This window comes from Sylvia atricapilla, chromosome 9, assembly GCF_009819655.1.
Source record: "Sylvia atricapilla isolate bSylAtr1 chromosome 9, bSylAtr1.pri, whole genome shotgun sequence".
In the NCBI taxonomy this organism is placed as follows: domain Eukaryota; kingdom Metazoa; phylum Chordata; class Aves; order Passeriformes; family Sylviidae; genus Sylvia; species Sylvia atricapilla.
Window position 1 is genome coordinate 25,466,173 of NC_089148.1, and position 15,958 is coordinate 25,482,130.

The window sequence follows — 15,958 nt, forward strand, 5'->3', positions numbered from 1 at the left end:
CAGTGCAGTGTTTGCTGGGGGTCAGTGCCTGTGAGCACAGAAAGGATGGAATTCCCAGTGCCCAGGGCTCCAGCAGGATTCTTTTTTTCCTCTTTTTAAGCTCCTAAAATACACAATATTTATCCTGTTATTACTTGAGAGGGTTTTCTTGGTGCTGCTGCCTGGTGGAGAGGAGAGGATTTGCTACATGAAGGAGGTGTAAAGAAACTCTTCCAATCCAAAAAGGACTATATGGATAGATACAGATATTTTAGATATTTTATTTTTAGAGACATTTTATTCTAAAGTGAATGATTTGTGTTTATAAAAGCTGTCAGTCGCCTTGTGGGGGACATTTCCACAGAGCTGGGACATTCTGGGGCTGGAGAGGAGCAGCAGCAGAGGGAAATCTGACAGGGCTGGGTCCTTTTAATGAGGTTTTTTTTTTTACTGGGTGGTGCTAAAAGAGTGATAAACATTTACTGATAACCCCGTGGTGATAAGGATTGATAACCTCGCTGCTGTTCTGCTCTCCTCTTGTGCCTTCAAAAGCATTTTTCAAACCAGAAGCTGTCAGGTTTCACAGAAAAAAAAAGGGGAAAATTGGGGTTGATGAAAGAACAAATTGAATGTACTGAGGAAATCTCATTTACTGTTGCTTCTGAGAAGAATTCCTGCAGGATTTTCACATTTGGAAACGGGAGTTTGCCTTTCAGAAAAAGAAACAACTTGGAGCTGCTCCAGCAAATCCTGGTTTAGTTGGGAAACCACAAGGAAAGAGAATTCCAGGGAAACATTAAATCAGCAAGACACAGAAATGTCTTTGCTCTTTGATAACCATGGATTAGAGATGAATCCATGAGATTCATGGAGCTTTTGGATGGGAAGGGCAGAGATAAAACAGACACAAGTTGGTTTTGTGGACTAGATAATAAATACTGAAGGTACTAAAATGGGTTAGGGGTGCTGATTTCTGTAGTTAATTTTTTTAAAAAAGCAAATTTTTGGTGGGCTGATGTATAAAAGAAGAGGAGGAGGTTCCAGCTTCTCCTTGCCCCAGTGTCCTGGGATGAATTCCTGGCTCAGGGGAGACCAGATGGGTAATTTGGGATTTTTTTTGTCCTGTTAAGGGCCAGTATGACCTGGTGAAGGGCCTGGCTCCCATCCGTGACCCCAAAAACGACCAGGAGGTCCATGAGATTGAGAACGAGTGTCTGGGCATGGCGGTGCTGGCCATCTCCCACGACGCCATCAAGAAAAACGTGAAGCTGCCCGAGCTTCCCAAGGACATCAGGTGAGCTGGGATCCATCCTCTGTCCCTGCTGCTCTCCCAGGACAAACTGAATCCTGTTTTTTTATTTTTTTTTTCCTTTCCAGTTACAAGCATTACATCCCTGAGACTCTCAACAAAACCATCAGGCAGAGGAACTTCTTGACCAGGATCCGCATCAACAACGTCTTCAAGCACTTCCTGAAGGAGTTCAACAACAAAACCATCTGCAACAACAGCGTCTCCCCACGGGACCTGAAGGTGAAATATTTATCCACCATGGAGGTCCTGACCAAATATTACGGCGCTGAGATTTTTGAGACCTCCTTTTTGCTGATCTCTGCCGAGAACGAGATGGGCAAATTTAACTGCGGAGACAACGAGAAGTATGAAGTGATGGTGACAGGGAACAACGGCATCCAGTGGAGGCTCAAGCCAACTGTGAGTAGCCCTTGAGAGCTGGTAAATTGATCAATTCAATTGATTAATTAAATTGATCAATTAAATTTCTTGCATTTGTTTTGGAGGGGGATGTAACAGCTGGTAAAAGATGGTTGTGGTTTTCAGACGCTGCAGAGCAGCTTTTTACCACAGGGGTTTTTTGTAGGATTATAGGGTTGGAGGGAGCTCAGGGAGTTCAGCCCAAAAATTAACCTTTTTTAGGTTAATTGTGAGACCAGACCAGGCTCAGGAATTTTACCATGAAACATTTCAGGAATGGACACCAGACAACCTCTGTGGGCAGCTCTTTTACCAGGATAATGAAAGACTCTGTGAAAAATATTCCAGAATTAAATAGATTTATTCCATATATTAGAATACATTATTTGCTATATTTTGTATTATTCTATAATTTATATTAGCTTTGTAATTTGTATTATAATTCTGCTCTATAATTCTAACCATTAAATAATTACTTTACATTACCATTCTAGAATGACATTTTGGTGTAGAGTAACTGTATTACAATGTATTATATTTTATGTTATTATCCTATAATTTATATTAATTTCATAATTTGTACTGTAATTCTATTCTATAATTCTAACTAATAAAGAATTAATTTATAATACTGTTCTAGAATGAATTTTTGGTATAGAGTATATATTGCAATACATTATATTCTGTATTTTATGTTATTCCATAATTTATATTAATGTTTTAATTAATATTATAATTCTAACTAATAAATAATTTATATTACTGTTCTAGAATTAAATTTTTATATAGACTATATGTGTTATGATACATTATAGTCTATATTTTATATTATTATTCTGTAATTTATATAAATTTTATAATTTATATTATAATTCTGTTCTATAATTCTAACTATTAAATAATTAATTTATATTACTGTTCTAGAATGGAGTTTTGGTATAGAGTATATATATTACAATACATTATATTCTATATTTTTTATTATTTTTCTATCATTTATATTTGTGTTCTAATTTATATAATAGCTCTATTAGATCCTTCTAATTAATAAATAATTTATATTACTGTTCTAAAATGAAATTTTGGTATAGAGTAAATATATTACAATTTTAGGATGAAATTTTGGTATAGAGTAAATGTATTACAATACATTATAGTCTATATTTTATATTCTTCTATAATTTATATTAATGTTATAATTTATATAATAACTCTAGGTACAGAGTTAATTTATTACAATACCTTATATTCTATATTTTATATTCTTCTATAATTTATATTAATGTTCTAATTTCTCTAATACCTCTATTAGAGCATTCTAATAAATAAATAATTCATTTCTATTACCGTTCTAGAAGGAATTTTTGCTGTAGAGTAAAACCACTGCCCTTAAACACCTTTTCACCCAAGCTTTTCTCCCAACCACGTTTGCAGCCTGTGCAGACAGAGAAAGAGAAGAAGAAAAAATCCGACGGCAAAACCAAAAAGGAGGAGGAGAAACACAAACTTCGGGAGATGTGGAACAATTTCTCCTATTTCCCTGAAATCACCCACGTTGTCATCAAGGAGTCCACAGTCAGCATCAACAAGCAGGACAACAAAAGGATGGTGAGAAAGAACCCTGCAGGAACGTGCTGAAAACCAAGTGTTGTGAACTCATGGCACAGAGGATTTTATCATTTACCTTGCCTCGAGCATGGGTCTAATTCTCTGGGTGGATCATTTCTGTGGGTTCTTTAATCTTCTTTTCTTCTGGTAGATGAAATTATTAACAGTTATCAATAATTATAAACAATATCGTTGTTAATAATTGTTAATATTGTCATTGTCAATAATTAGGATTAACGCTCAGGAGGTGCAGTTTTCATGTTTGGACTCGGGTGTTTATTGTTTCTTATCTATGTTACTCACATGCTGTGAGTTCTGGCTAACAAAGTGAAAAATGGCTCTGTTTTTATGTCTTTACAAGGTCTTTTAAGCACAAATTGTCCAATTGTGAGATGACTAAATTCCCTAAATTATTTTTACCTGAATACCTAAATTAGTTTTGTTTTTAACCCAATAACCAGCTACCTCTGGGCCACAATGTGGATTTTTTCTATCTAATTACAAAACCCCACCCAGACCCATGAAGAAGAAGGTGAAAAAGAAGGACTCGGCCTCTCCCTAAAACCTCCACCTTGCTTTTGAGATATATATGTATATATATATATATATATATATATAAAAATCTCAATTTTGGAGCCTTTTCTACGGGCTCAGGTCAGTGCAGTGTTTGCTGGGGGTCAGTGCCTGTGAGCACAGAAAGCCTGAAATTCTCAATATCCAGGGTTCCACCACGTTTCACAAAGTCCTTTATGAGTTTCTGGTGGAGTTTCAGAGTGTTTTTTAGTCCCACAGGAGTTCCTCACACTCTGAGGGTTGCCAGCAGCCTCCCAGAAATGGCTTAAGAAAAATTAGTGACATGCCATGATTGGAGGTGTTTTGAAACAGCAAAAAGGTTTTAATTAAAGAAGAAACAAACTATACAGAACCAAAGAATAAAAGCTGTGCACTGTGCAGGGAGGTCCCTTGCTAAGACACCCCAAAAATAGAGAATCTCTGAGCTCTTTCTCAAGTATTCAATGATCCAGGAGGAATTTTTGGCTTTTCCCTAATAAAAACCAGCTCAATTTCTTGAGGAGCAGCTCAAGGATCCAACAGCTGCCTTTGTCCTGGCACTGGGGCAATTATGGTGAGCAGAGCATGGAAATTTCTGGTTCTTCTTCCTTAAAATTCAGGGATAAAACCTTAAATTCTTTCCTAATATGGAAGCACCTGCTGGGGTGCACTGCAATAGTCCTTGAGGGGCTTTTTGAATGTAAATAACACAAAACTTGACACTGGGCAGAGCAAAAGTGGTGTTAACAGTGGGTGAGGGCAGTTGTGTCCACGCTGGCACCAAGTTTTCCATCACAAATCTCACGAGGAATTACAGAATTTGTGACAGTGGAGAGCTGAGTGTCCTGCCAGGGAATGGCCACTAAATCCCAACATCTTGTAGCCAAAAATGGCTGGAAATTCCTGGCTCATTAATACCAACATTGCAGGGATGGTCTGATGCCTTGGGAAGGCTGAGCTGGAACAGAGATGGAACAGAGCTAGAGAATAAAATAGATTTTTATTAACAGGCCTTTAGGGTTCACCTTGGGCAGGACAAGAGCCTGGCCAGGGTTACACCCAAAATGGACACAAAATGGATACAAAATGGGCACAAAATGGACCCAAAATGGTCTCAAAATGGGCACAGAATGGGCTCAAAATGGGCACAAAATGAACTCAAAATGGAGGGCCAGTCATGAGGTCTCACATTTTTCTAAGTTTTGATCCATTTGCACCTTGGGGTTGAATTGTCCCATTCCAGCCCCAGGCTGTGAGGTCCCATCCTTGTCCCTCCCTCCAGCCCACCCTTGTTTGTGCTTTGGGGCTGAAAGTTGTCCTTGGTGTGCAGCAGGAGAAGGATTTGTTTTGTGTCCCTGCTGTGTGCAGAGCTGAGTGACACTGACTGTGAGCTCAGAGCTCACCCCTGGGCACCACAGAACCTGAGACACAGCACAGAGAAAACTGAAGGCATTCCTGGTGTCCTGGCCCAGCTGACTGACCCTTCCCTGTGTTTTGTGGCAGGAACTGAAGCTGAGCTCTCACGCTGAAGCTCTGTCCTTCACCTCTCTGGTTGATGGTTACTTCAGGCTCACAGCAGATGCTCACCACTACCTGTGCACAGATGTGGCTCCTCCCCTCATCCAGCACAACATCAAAAACGGCTGCCACGGGCCCATCTGGTCAGTCAATTCTGCTTTTTCAGGGTTTTTTGGTGTTTTTTTTTTTTTTCCTGAGAATTCCTCTCGTTTTGGTAATTCCCCACTGAGGGAATGCGGGGTTTGGATGGGTGGTGGGTTACCAAAAAGGTTGGAAAAAAAATTTGTTAGAGGGGAAAAAAAATTTTTAAAAATCAGTGTTTCTTTCCTTACTCGTGTATAAACTCAGTGTTTCTTCACTAAAGGAGTGTTCCCAGAGTTTTCTCCATGGACACAAGGGAATATTTTAGGTAGAGAATTGAAGTGTGTTTACACGCATGGCTCCTTGGGTGGATGAACAAAGCCTTGGGTTTTTAAACATCTGAAAGAATTCTCTCCCCTCCACCCACCTTTGTGGCTTCTCTCTAGATGTTTAACCTGCAAACTGTAGGAATCCAGGAGTTCACCTGCACAGTGCTGGATGCAGAATTCCCTTTAATAAATCCTCCCTCCCTTGCTCTGTGCAGCCCAACATGAGCAATGCACCCTTAAATCCTATTTCAGTAACAACAGAAATATTTCTAAGTTGCTGCTACACCCCAAATAGAGGTTTGCTCTCGTGTTCCATCCCAAAAACTGATTTTTGGCTGCTCCCTTGTTGGTTTTGCTCAGTGTCCTTTCCCTTCCAGCACGGAATATGCCATCAACAAGCTGAGGCAGGAGGGGAACGAGGTGGGGATGTACGTGCTGAGGTGGAGCTGCACCAACTTCAACCACATCCTGATGACTGTGACGTGTTTGGAAGGCTCAGAGGTACCATCAGCTGGGCATTCCCAGCAGGAATCTGCTCCCTGGAATCCCTGGGGACATGGTTTTGTCCTTAGGGCACTCACCCTCATCTCTGAGGAGGGAATTGGCTTTTTTTTGTTTTTTTCCTAGTCGTTTCTAAATTAATCCCTTTCCAAATGGGATTAATTAGATCCAGAACACCTCCATTGCTCCCAAACTGTGCAGGAACAGGATAAAAATGAAGCATTTGAAACTCGTGACACAGAGGATGTGTCACTTCACCTTGCCTTGAGCATGGTTCAGCTTCCCTGGAGTCTTTTTTGGCCATGGATTGAATTCCCTTGATGGATTTTATTCCCACACCAGCCTCAGCTGGAAGCCTCCAGCTGACTTGGTGGTTTGGGAGAATATTTAAAGTGTTCACACAAGAATGATAATAATAGATAACAAATCATAAAATAACTAATGATTAATAATAATAACATAAATCCTTCTCTGAGGAAAAAAATGGTCATGGAATCAGTGGTGAGTCAGGGAGGGATATTTGATACTGGGTTTATCTCCTGCAGATATTTCCAAAATAATAAAAAAAAAAAAAAAGATGCTCACCTCTCTCTTTGAACAGTGAAAAAATAAAGGAATTTTTGTCTTGGAAAAGAGGGAAGGGAGAGGTGACCCAGAGCTGCAGAGGGGACACCCTGAGAGCTCCTGAGATGGGGAAGTTCAGAAGTTCAGCCCTTCCCCAGCACCTCTGAGTGAGACTGAGAGATCCCAACACCAGCCTGAAATCTCACGGAACAGTCTGGGCTGGGAAAGGGAGTTTTGCTGTTTTGAAGTTGAGATTTTGAAACCCTGCTCCAGATTCTGCAATTCTTGACCAAAGGAGGAGAAAATTCCTCCAAAGAGGCAGAACTGCATTTTTCTCAGGCTCTGTAAAAAAAAAAAAGAAAAAAAGAGCCATAATTTGGGATTGCATCTTTCTGTTGCTGCTCTTCCCTTTGAACCTTCCTGGGAGTGAAAATTCCAGGAATTTGAGGGGGTTTTTTTCTGCTTTGTTGCAGTTTGATTAGAGGACCTGGACTTAGGAGCAGAGAGTGGGCTGTTCCTACGTGTGTGCTGCCAGGGTTTTGGGAAGCTTTGATGGCTTTACACACAATCCTTTCCCTCCAATGATTCCCTTTGCTTTCTTTTCCCTTCCAACCCCAGGTGATGAATAACTCAGGCCCCTACAAGAACTTCCAGATCGAGGTGAAGAAAGGAGGGTACTTCCTCCATGGCTCCAACAAATCCTTTGAATCCCTGAAAGACCTTATGGATCACCTGAAGGGACAAATCCTCAGGACAGACAACATCAGCTTCACCCTCAAGAGGTGCTGCCAGCCCAGACCTAGAGGTAAAAACTTGCAGGGTTTTATTGTTGCAAAAGAACAAACTCCAGGTGGAGGAGGGGTTTTTTTTAGTGTGATTTTAGTGCTGTATCCTGCTGTGAAGGATTAAAAAAAAAAAAAAAAAAAAAAAAAAAGTTTGTTTTCTTTTTTTAAAAAGAGGTTTTATTCTCTTTATTCTCTTTTTTCAGAAAAAAAAAAAAAGAGAAACCCCCTCTTTTTTCAAGGGGTTTTTCGGAAGCAAAACAGGTGCTGTGGGCAGGTTTGAAGAGGGGAAAAGAGGGTTGGAACCTGCTCTGTGTGCTCTCCTTGTGAGCTGGTGCTTAATAACTCATCCTCAGCAGGCAGCAGGGAAGGGTTTGGGTCCCAACTGCTGTCCTGAAGAGCCTGGTGGCAGGAAATCATCTGGGAGGGACAATGGGGCAGTTGTTGGGTGGTGGCAGCACTCTGTGGAGCCGTGATGAACTCGGAGAGTCTTTTGCAGCTGAATTTGGTGTGTGAGAGAGGAAACACAGTGGGGTGATTGTGCTGAGCTGATAATGGTTTCCTGTCAGAGGCAGGGGAATAACTGAGCCACATCAATCACCTGCTGCTCTGAGGCTTTGGGAGAGTCCCTGAGCTTCTCACACTCTGCACAAAGAACGGGGCTCATGCTCATTTGACATTTTGGCTTCATTTGGATGGTTGGATTTGAGATAAAAGAGAATAAAAAGGGTCAGGGAGTTGATTGCCTGGATCAGCTTCTCCCTGGCTTTAGTTCCAGCAGGATTTAGTCCATGTTCCCTCTTCTGGCTGTTCCCTGGTGGGTTTTTTCTTTCTTTTTGAGTATTTAATCACCAATATTCACCAAGAAATTCAGGGGACTAAAGCAGTTTGATGGTTCCTGGTGAATTCCAGAATCCCGGATGATGATTTAGCCCCAGGTTCTGCTCACAGCAGGAGGAATCCCAGATGACCACACGCATCCCAATCCCAATTATTAATCTCCTGATAAATAATGCCTGGGAGGCAGAATTCATCTGCAAAACCTCTGGATCTGTCCTGCAGCAGTGGGGAGCACTGGATTTTTCAGTCTGTTCCTTCTGCTCATTGCCCATTCCCCAGCTGAATCCCAGTGCCCTGGGAGCCCTGCTGCTGTTCCCCAGAGTCGAGGGAATTTGGAAGGAGTTGAGAAGGGAATGAGATTCCCTCTTGCACACTGGAAAGGAGATGGCCCTGCTGGCAGAACGGGGTGGGGGATATTTTATTCCGGTTATTCCATGTACAGCACAGGCATTCTCTCTTTTCACCTTAGTGCAGAAAATTCGCTTCAGTTGCTCAACACCACCCTAATCTGGCTGATAATAACTCTTTATTTAGGATATAAACGTGAAACCATGCTTTAGTAATTTCTCTGTTGAATAAGGAGCAGAATTCAAGTCCAATTTTCTTTTCTCCTCCTTTTTTGGGGGGGATTTTAATGCATTTCCATCCACGTAGTCATCATAAACGGGGGAAGAGCAATCCCTTTGACAAAATTTAAGGCTATTTCCTCTGGTTTCCTTGCAGAAATCTCCAACCTGCTGGTGGCAACCAAGAAGGCCCAGGAGTGGCAGCCAGTGTACCCCCTGGGGCAGCTGAGCTTCCACCGCATCCGCAAGGAGGAGATTGTGCAGGTGGGTGCTGAGCCCCCCTCGGCCACCCAGGGGGAAAAAAGAGAGAATCACACTCCCTTTTAAACATTTATAAGTTTAATTAAAAAAAAAATGAAATAGGCAATTAAGAGATGTAAGAGCAAACCTTCACCAAAAAGCACACCCTTCTCTTTCAGTTGCTCTGGTTTAAGGATTTGCTGGTTTACATATTCAGTAGGTATTAAAACTTGGGGTTTTTTTTTGTTTCAAGTTTCCCCAATCATTTTTTTGATAGATTTATTTGTGGGTGGCTCCACTTTGTCCAGTAACATGAATCTTAACTCTTTTTATTTTGTTAAAAAAACCCAAGAATTACTTTGTCCAGTAACATGACTCCCGGTGTTTGTGTGGCCTTGTGTGGACACAGAGGAGCTTAGGAGTCTTTTCTTTTCCTTCATTTCCTTCATTTCATGGAAATGAAATGGATTTTTATTTCTTCTAATGGAAAAAAAGAGGTTTTAAGGTCATTTTTTGGGGAGCCTTAACAGCTCTGCTGGTTGTGGGTGTATTTTTTAATGCTTGACTTATCAGAGAAATAGAGGTTTAAGGCAATATTCTACAGTAAAAAAAGGTGAAGTCTTCAAAAGCTCTGAGCAATCAGAATCCTGTGTTGAAACCTCCCCAAATTTTCAAATTTCCCCGTGTTTGTAGTTACTTACTCAGGTCACCTGAATAAACCTCAACACCTGAATACACTTTAAATCAGATTTAATGTTGCTAAAATTGCTCTTCAATGGTGCACTTGGCTTCTTCTGTGAAATCAAAAGGTATTGGGTTTTTTTTTTTAGTTACATCACTGCAGACAGAGATTGGGTTTGGGTTGGTGTGTTTACAGTCAGCATCCTGCAAAAACATCCCAAGGCAGAATCCTCTGTGAGACTGGAGGAAATTGCTTCCCCAAACAAAGCCCTGCCAGTGAAATATTACTTCCTCTCACTTTTGGAAGCACATTAAAGATCACCTCAGCAGCAGTTGGTGAATAGGAGCCCCAGCTGCTGTTTATTCATTTGTTTAGTCTGGGAATGTTCAGTCCCAGGGAAGCTGTTGGAGGATGTGGAGGTGTCATATCCAAGGAATTCACGTGGGGAAGGTGAAGCACTGAAGCAAAAGCAGCTCTCTGTCATTGGGTTCTCACTGGAATAATTTTAATCTGTAACCAGAGCAGCCAGAGACAGGAAAAAAAAAAAAAAGCAGATTGCAATAAATATTTGTGTAAATGTTTGTTTGCTTCCTGTGTGACTAATCCCTGCTGTGTCTCAGGGAGAACACCTGGGGAGAGGGACCAGAACCCAGATTTACTCGGGGATGCTCAGCCTCAAGGACGACGAGAACGAAGGATATCAGAACGAGAAGGAGATCCGAGTCCTGCTCAAAGTGCTGGACCCCAGCCACAGAGACATTTCCTTGGCAAGTTTTATCCTTTTGTGTGCTGCTCATGGGGGGCTTTCCAAAGAGGGCTGGGAATGGGGAAATGCTGCGCCGTGGGGACATCCCTGAGCCATCTGTGGCCAAACCAGGGGTTGTTTTGTTTGTGGTGCTGCTGGGGCTGTGCTGGACCGGTGGAGCAGCAGCTGGATGTGATTTCTGTCCCCTTCCCCCAGGCATTCTTTGAGACAGCCAGCATGATGAGACAGGTGTCCCACAAACACATCGTGCTCCTGCACGGCGTCTGCGTCCGCGACCTGGAGAGTGAGTCCGGGCAGGGACACGGGTGGGGACACGGGGACAGGGACAGGGGACAGGGGGATGGGGACTGGGATGGGGACTGGGACACAGGGACAGGGGGACATGGGGATGGGGACATGGGGATGGGGACTGGGACAGGGGGACTGGGACAGGGACATGGGGGGGGCAGGGATGGGGACAGGGATAGGGATGGGGACATGGGGATGGGGACATGGGGACAGGGGGACAGGGGACAGGGAGATGGGGACTGGGGTACAGGGATGGGGACTGGGACAGGGGGACTGGGACAGGGACACGGAGGGGACAGGGATGGGGACAGGGATGGGGACACAGGGACAGGGACATGGGGACAGGGACTGGGACATGGGGACTGGGACACGGGCGTGGGGACACAGGGACAGGGACATGGGGATGGGGACTGGGACATGGGGATGGGGACAGGGGGACAGGGATGGGGACATGGGGATGGGGACACGGGGATGGAGATGGGGACTGGGACACGGGGGTGGGGACTGGGAAAGGGACAGGGGGACAGGGACATGAGGACAGGGACAGGGTGACAAGGACATGGAGACAGGGATGGGGACAGGGACATGAGGATGGGGTCAGGGACAGGGACATGGGGACAGGGATGGGGACTGGGACGGGACAGAGACATGGGGACAGGAACATGGAGACAGAGGGACAGGGACATGGGGAATGGGACATGGGGATAGGGACAGGGGGACAGAGACACGGGGATGGGGACACAGGGACAGGGATGGGGACAGGGACACAGGGACAGGGGCTGGCGCTGCCACATGAAGCCCCTCAGCCTGTTCAACTGGACTCTGAGCACTGAAACAAACCACGGGCAAGGTGAAATAAATAAAACCATTTCCCAGCCGTGTGGGGACACAAATGAGACGCCCCCAAACCATTCCTTGCAGCACTGACTTTCTGCACCTGCCTTTGTAGATATCATGGTGGAGGAGTTTGTTGAGTGTGGGCCTCTGGACCTCTTCATGCACAAGAAAAGTGAAGTTCTCACAACACCATGGAAATTCAAAGTGGCCAAACAACTTGCCAGTGCCCTGAGCTACCTGGTAAGAGACACCTTGGCAGAGGCACTGGGGCTTGGTTGGGAGCACAGGAAAAGTGCTGAAGTGGGAACACTATTTCCTTACTCCTCCTTTCCTCCTTTTCCTCCAGTTTCTTCCCAGGTGTAATTTGGGGTTTCAGCTGGGAACATTTTAGAGATCTCCTCTAGTGTGGATACCTGGAGCACTGGCAGAGCTCCAATTTCTTCCCAGGTGTAATTTGGGGGTTCAGCTTGGGATATTTTAGGGATCCCCTGTGGTGTAAATATCTTGGAGCACTTGCAGAGCTCCAGTTTCTTTCTCAGTTTCTTCAGGTGTAATTTGGGATTCCAGCTGGGAACATTTTAGAGCTCCCCTATGCTGTGGATACCTGGAGCACCCCTGACTGTTTTTTCCCGTTTTTCTGTAGGAGGACAAGGATTTGGTGCATGGCAATGTGTGCACCAAGAACATCCTGCTGGCCAGAGAGGGCATTGACTCTGAGTATGGGCCGTTCATCAAGCTCAGTGACCCAGGGATCCCCATCACGGTGCTCTCCAGGCAAGGTGTGTGCAGGGAAAGGGAGAAATGGCATTTAGGGCAGCCAGAGCTGCCTCTGCAATAGAACAATCAGTTTTCATGGATGTGCAGATACACAGTGGGTGTTCAGAGCATTCCTTTGTCTCACAAAATGCGTCCAGTGGGATGAGACAGAAAGGATCTCAGTTTGTGGATGGCTCCAGGCACAAGCCTGTAAAAGCCACAGGATCATCTTTGTGAAAACAGGAATTTGAGAACCAAGAAACTGGGCAAATCCTGCAGCTCCAGTTCATTTCAGACAAGAATAATTCAGTTTAAGGCTGGTTTGTCCCTCCTGTGACATTCACTCCCCGTGTGTTTGACCCCAGAGCGCGTTGAGCGGATCCCCTGGATTGCTCCCGAGTGTGTGGAAGATTCCAAAAACCTCAGCATTGCTGCAGATAAATGGAGTTTTGGTACAACCCTGTGGGAAATCTGCTATAATGGAGAAACTCCGCTGAAAGACAAGACCTTGGCAGAGGTAAAACTGTGTTACCCAAATCTGGATCCATCCTCTTGGGCCCTTCAGTTTTCTCTTTTGTCCTGTCCCTCCATCCCTTGTCCCCAGTCCCTCTCCAGCTCTCCTGGAGTCCCTTCAGGCCCTCTGAACTCTCCCTGGAGCTTTTCCTTTCCAGACTGGACAATCCCAGCCCTCCCAGCCGTTTCTAACCCCTGTGTCCAGTTAAAAGCTGAGTGAGATTCTCCCAAACATCTCTTGTTTCTTTTGGATGGATTCCAAAGGGTCTCCCAGGGGACACTGCTGCTGTTCACTGCAGGTTCAGGAATTGGGGTCACTTTTGTTGTGCCCTTCCTGCCACAGCCCTGCAGGGTTGGGAATGCCCATCCCAGCCTTGGCCTGGCACCCAAGGGTGTCCTTGGTAAACATTTCCTGGTGCTTAAATAACTGGGAAAACCTGGCAGGAAATGATTCCCGCAAGTGGAAATATATTTAAACCCTTGATGGGTGTTAAGTAGTTGCTCCAGATCCAGTTCATTGGAATTCTCTGCTGGAAAGATCCAAGTTCCAGCTGAAAAGGGAGATTTCCTTGGCAAAGCTCCCACTGAATTAAGGATTTAAGGGTCACATCCTCTGAGGCGGAATCACAGAATTGCTCAGGTTAGAAAAGACCTCAGAGATCCTCGAGTCCAGCCACTGCCCCAGCTCAGAACTGGGAGCCATGGAAGTTCAAATTGCTGGAATTTGTCCCCACAGAAGGAGAGGTTCTACGAGGGACACTTTGTGCTGGCCACTCCGTCCTGCAAGGAGCTGGCAGACCTGATGAGGCAGTGCATGAACTACGACCCCCACCAGAGGCCCTTCTTCAGGGCCATCATGAGGGACATCAACAAGCTGGAGGAGCAGAGTGAGGCCCCGGGGGCACCTGCAGGGAGGGATCCTGGAATCCTGGGGTGGGATGGCTTGGGAGAGCAGCTCCTGCCAACCTCGTGGAAGCTGAGGAGCTGCTCCAGGGTGGGGAGGTCACCAGGAGAAATCTGGGTGTGGAAGGAGATCCACAGTGGCACCAGTGGATGGAGAATTCCCTGTCAGAAAACAGGGGATTGTAAGGAGGGAAAGATGTGACAGTGGGAATGGAGCAAGGGAATGTCCTTGCTCAGGAATCTGCCCTGGGATGTTTTCCCCTCTTTGGGAATGTCCCTGCAGGAATCTGCCCTGGGATGTTTTCCCCTTTGGGAATGTCCCTGCAGGAATCTGCCCTGGGATGTTTTCCCCTCGTTGGGAATGTCCCTGCAGGAATCTGACCTGGGATGTTTTCCCCTCTTTGGGAATGTCCCTGAAGAAATCTGACCTGGGATGTTTTCCCCTCCTAGATCCTGATATTGTCTCAGAGAAGAAACCCGTCACCGAGGTGGATCCCACCCTCTTTGAGAAGAGGTTCTTGAAAAGAATCCGGGACTTGGGTGAGGTAAGAGGGAATGTCACCTCCAGAGCACAGCCAGTGTCACAGGAACACCCAAATCAGTGCCTGGCTGTCCCCACAGCCTGTGCAGTGTCACATAAATGAGTGTCTGGCTGTCCCCACAGCCTGTGCAGTGTCACATAAACACCCAAATCAGTGTCTGGCTGTCCCCACAGCCTGTGCAGTGTCACATAAATCAGTGCCTGGCTGTCCCCACAGCCTGTGCAGTGTCCCATAAACACCCAAATCAGTGCCTGGCTGTCCCCACAGCCTGTGCAGTGTCACATAAATGAGTGTCTGGCTGTCCCCACAGCCTGTGCAGTGTCACATAAACACCCAAATCAGTGTCTGGCTGTCCCCACAGCCTGTGCAGTGTCACATAAATCAGTGCCTGGCTGTCCCCACAGCCTGTGCAGTGTCCCATAAACACCCAAATCAGTGCCTGGCTGTCCCCACAGCCTGTGCAGTGTCACATAAATGAGTGCCTGGCTGTCCCCACAGCCTGTGCAGTGTCACATAAATCAAACACCCAAATCAGTGTCTGGCTGTCCCCACAGCCTGTGCAGTGTCACACACACACCCAGATCAGTGCCTGGGTGTCACTGAGCACTGTCCTCAAGGATGCTCCTTTCTCTCCCACCCAGGGCCACTTTGGCAAGGTGGAGCTGTGCAGGTATGACCCAGAAGGTGACAACACCGGGGAGCAGGTGGCAGTGAAGTCCCTGAAGCCAGAGAGTGGAGGGAATCACATCGCTGACCTCAAGAAGGAAATTGAAATCCTGAGGAATCTTTACCACGACAACATCGTCAAATACAAGGGGATTTGCACAGAAGATGGTAAATCTTGCAGAATATTAACAAGAACATGGGTTTTCCTTTAGAATTTATAAATGTCCTGCCTGGGGCAGGGTTTGCTGTGGATTGGCTCAGGGATGGGTGATGGGAATGAGCCACAGGATGTTTAAAATCCCGTTGGTGCTCTGAGTTTGCACAAAAGCCCTTGGTGTTCACCATGTGAGAAGGGTCTGCAAGCTGAACACACTCTGGTTTTTTTAGGAGGAAGTGGGATTAAACTCATCATGGAATTCCTTCCCTCTGGGAGCCTGAAGGAGTATCTCCCACGGAACAAGAACAAGATCAATCTCAAGCAGCTGCTGAGATACGCAGTTCAGATCTGCAAGGTGAGCTGGGCCCTGAGCCTGCAGCTCTCTGCTCCATCAGCAGGGTCAGGGGGGTTGGAAAACAGCAGCAAATTCATTCTCCTCCTTTATCCCCAAGTAAAGCAACCTTCACTTAAAGCAACCCCTCCCACGCTTTGGGTGCTGCTGGCACAAAGATCAGCGGGGGAATAATGAAGAGGTGCCAAGTTCCAAAGTTTGTTGTGAGAAGTTGTTCCTGGGCGA

The 15,958-nt window shown here is 45.4% G+C and overlaps 1 protein-coding gene across 3 annotated transcripts in view; it reads left to right on the plus strand.

The window, feature by feature from the left end:
• Positions 1-15,958, plus strand: part of JAK1 (Janus kinase 1) — a 64,580-nt gene that overhangs the window by 45,600 nt on the left and 3,022 nt on the right. For all 3 annotated transcript variants that reach the window (XM_066325349.1, XM_066325352.1, XM_066325350.1), the window contains 16 exons: positions 1,110-1,273; positions 1,357-1,690; positions 3,125-3,298; positions 5,354-5,511; positions 6,156-6,279; positions 7,462-7,648; positions 9,189-9,295; positions 10,574-10,720; positions 10,915-11,002; positions 11,957-12,084; positions 12,488-12,623; positions 12,966-13,117; positions 13,850-14,000; positions 14,467-14,561; positions 15,200-15,392; positions 15,612-15,736. In XM_066325349.1, coding sequence (XP_066181446.1) covers positions 1,110-1,273; positions 1,357-1,690; positions 3,125-3,298; positions 5,354-5,511; positions 6,156-6,279; positions 7,462-7,648; positions 9,189-9,295; positions 10,574-10,720; positions 10,915-11,002; positions 11,957-12,084; positions 12,488-12,623; positions 12,966-13,117; positions 13,850-14,000; positions 14,467-14,561; positions 15,200-15,392; positions 15,612-15,736 — 2,463 coding nt within the window. The remainder of the gene's footprint in view (positions 1-1,109; positions 1,274-1,356; positions 1,691-3,124; positions 3,299-5,353; positions 5,512-6,155; positions 6,280-7,461; positions 7,649-9,188; positions 9,296-10,573; positions 10,721-10,914; positions 11,003-11,956; positions 12,085-12,487; positions 12,624-12,965; positions 13,118-13,849; positions 14,001-14,466; positions 14,562-15,199; positions 15,393-15,611; positions 15,737-15,958) is intronic.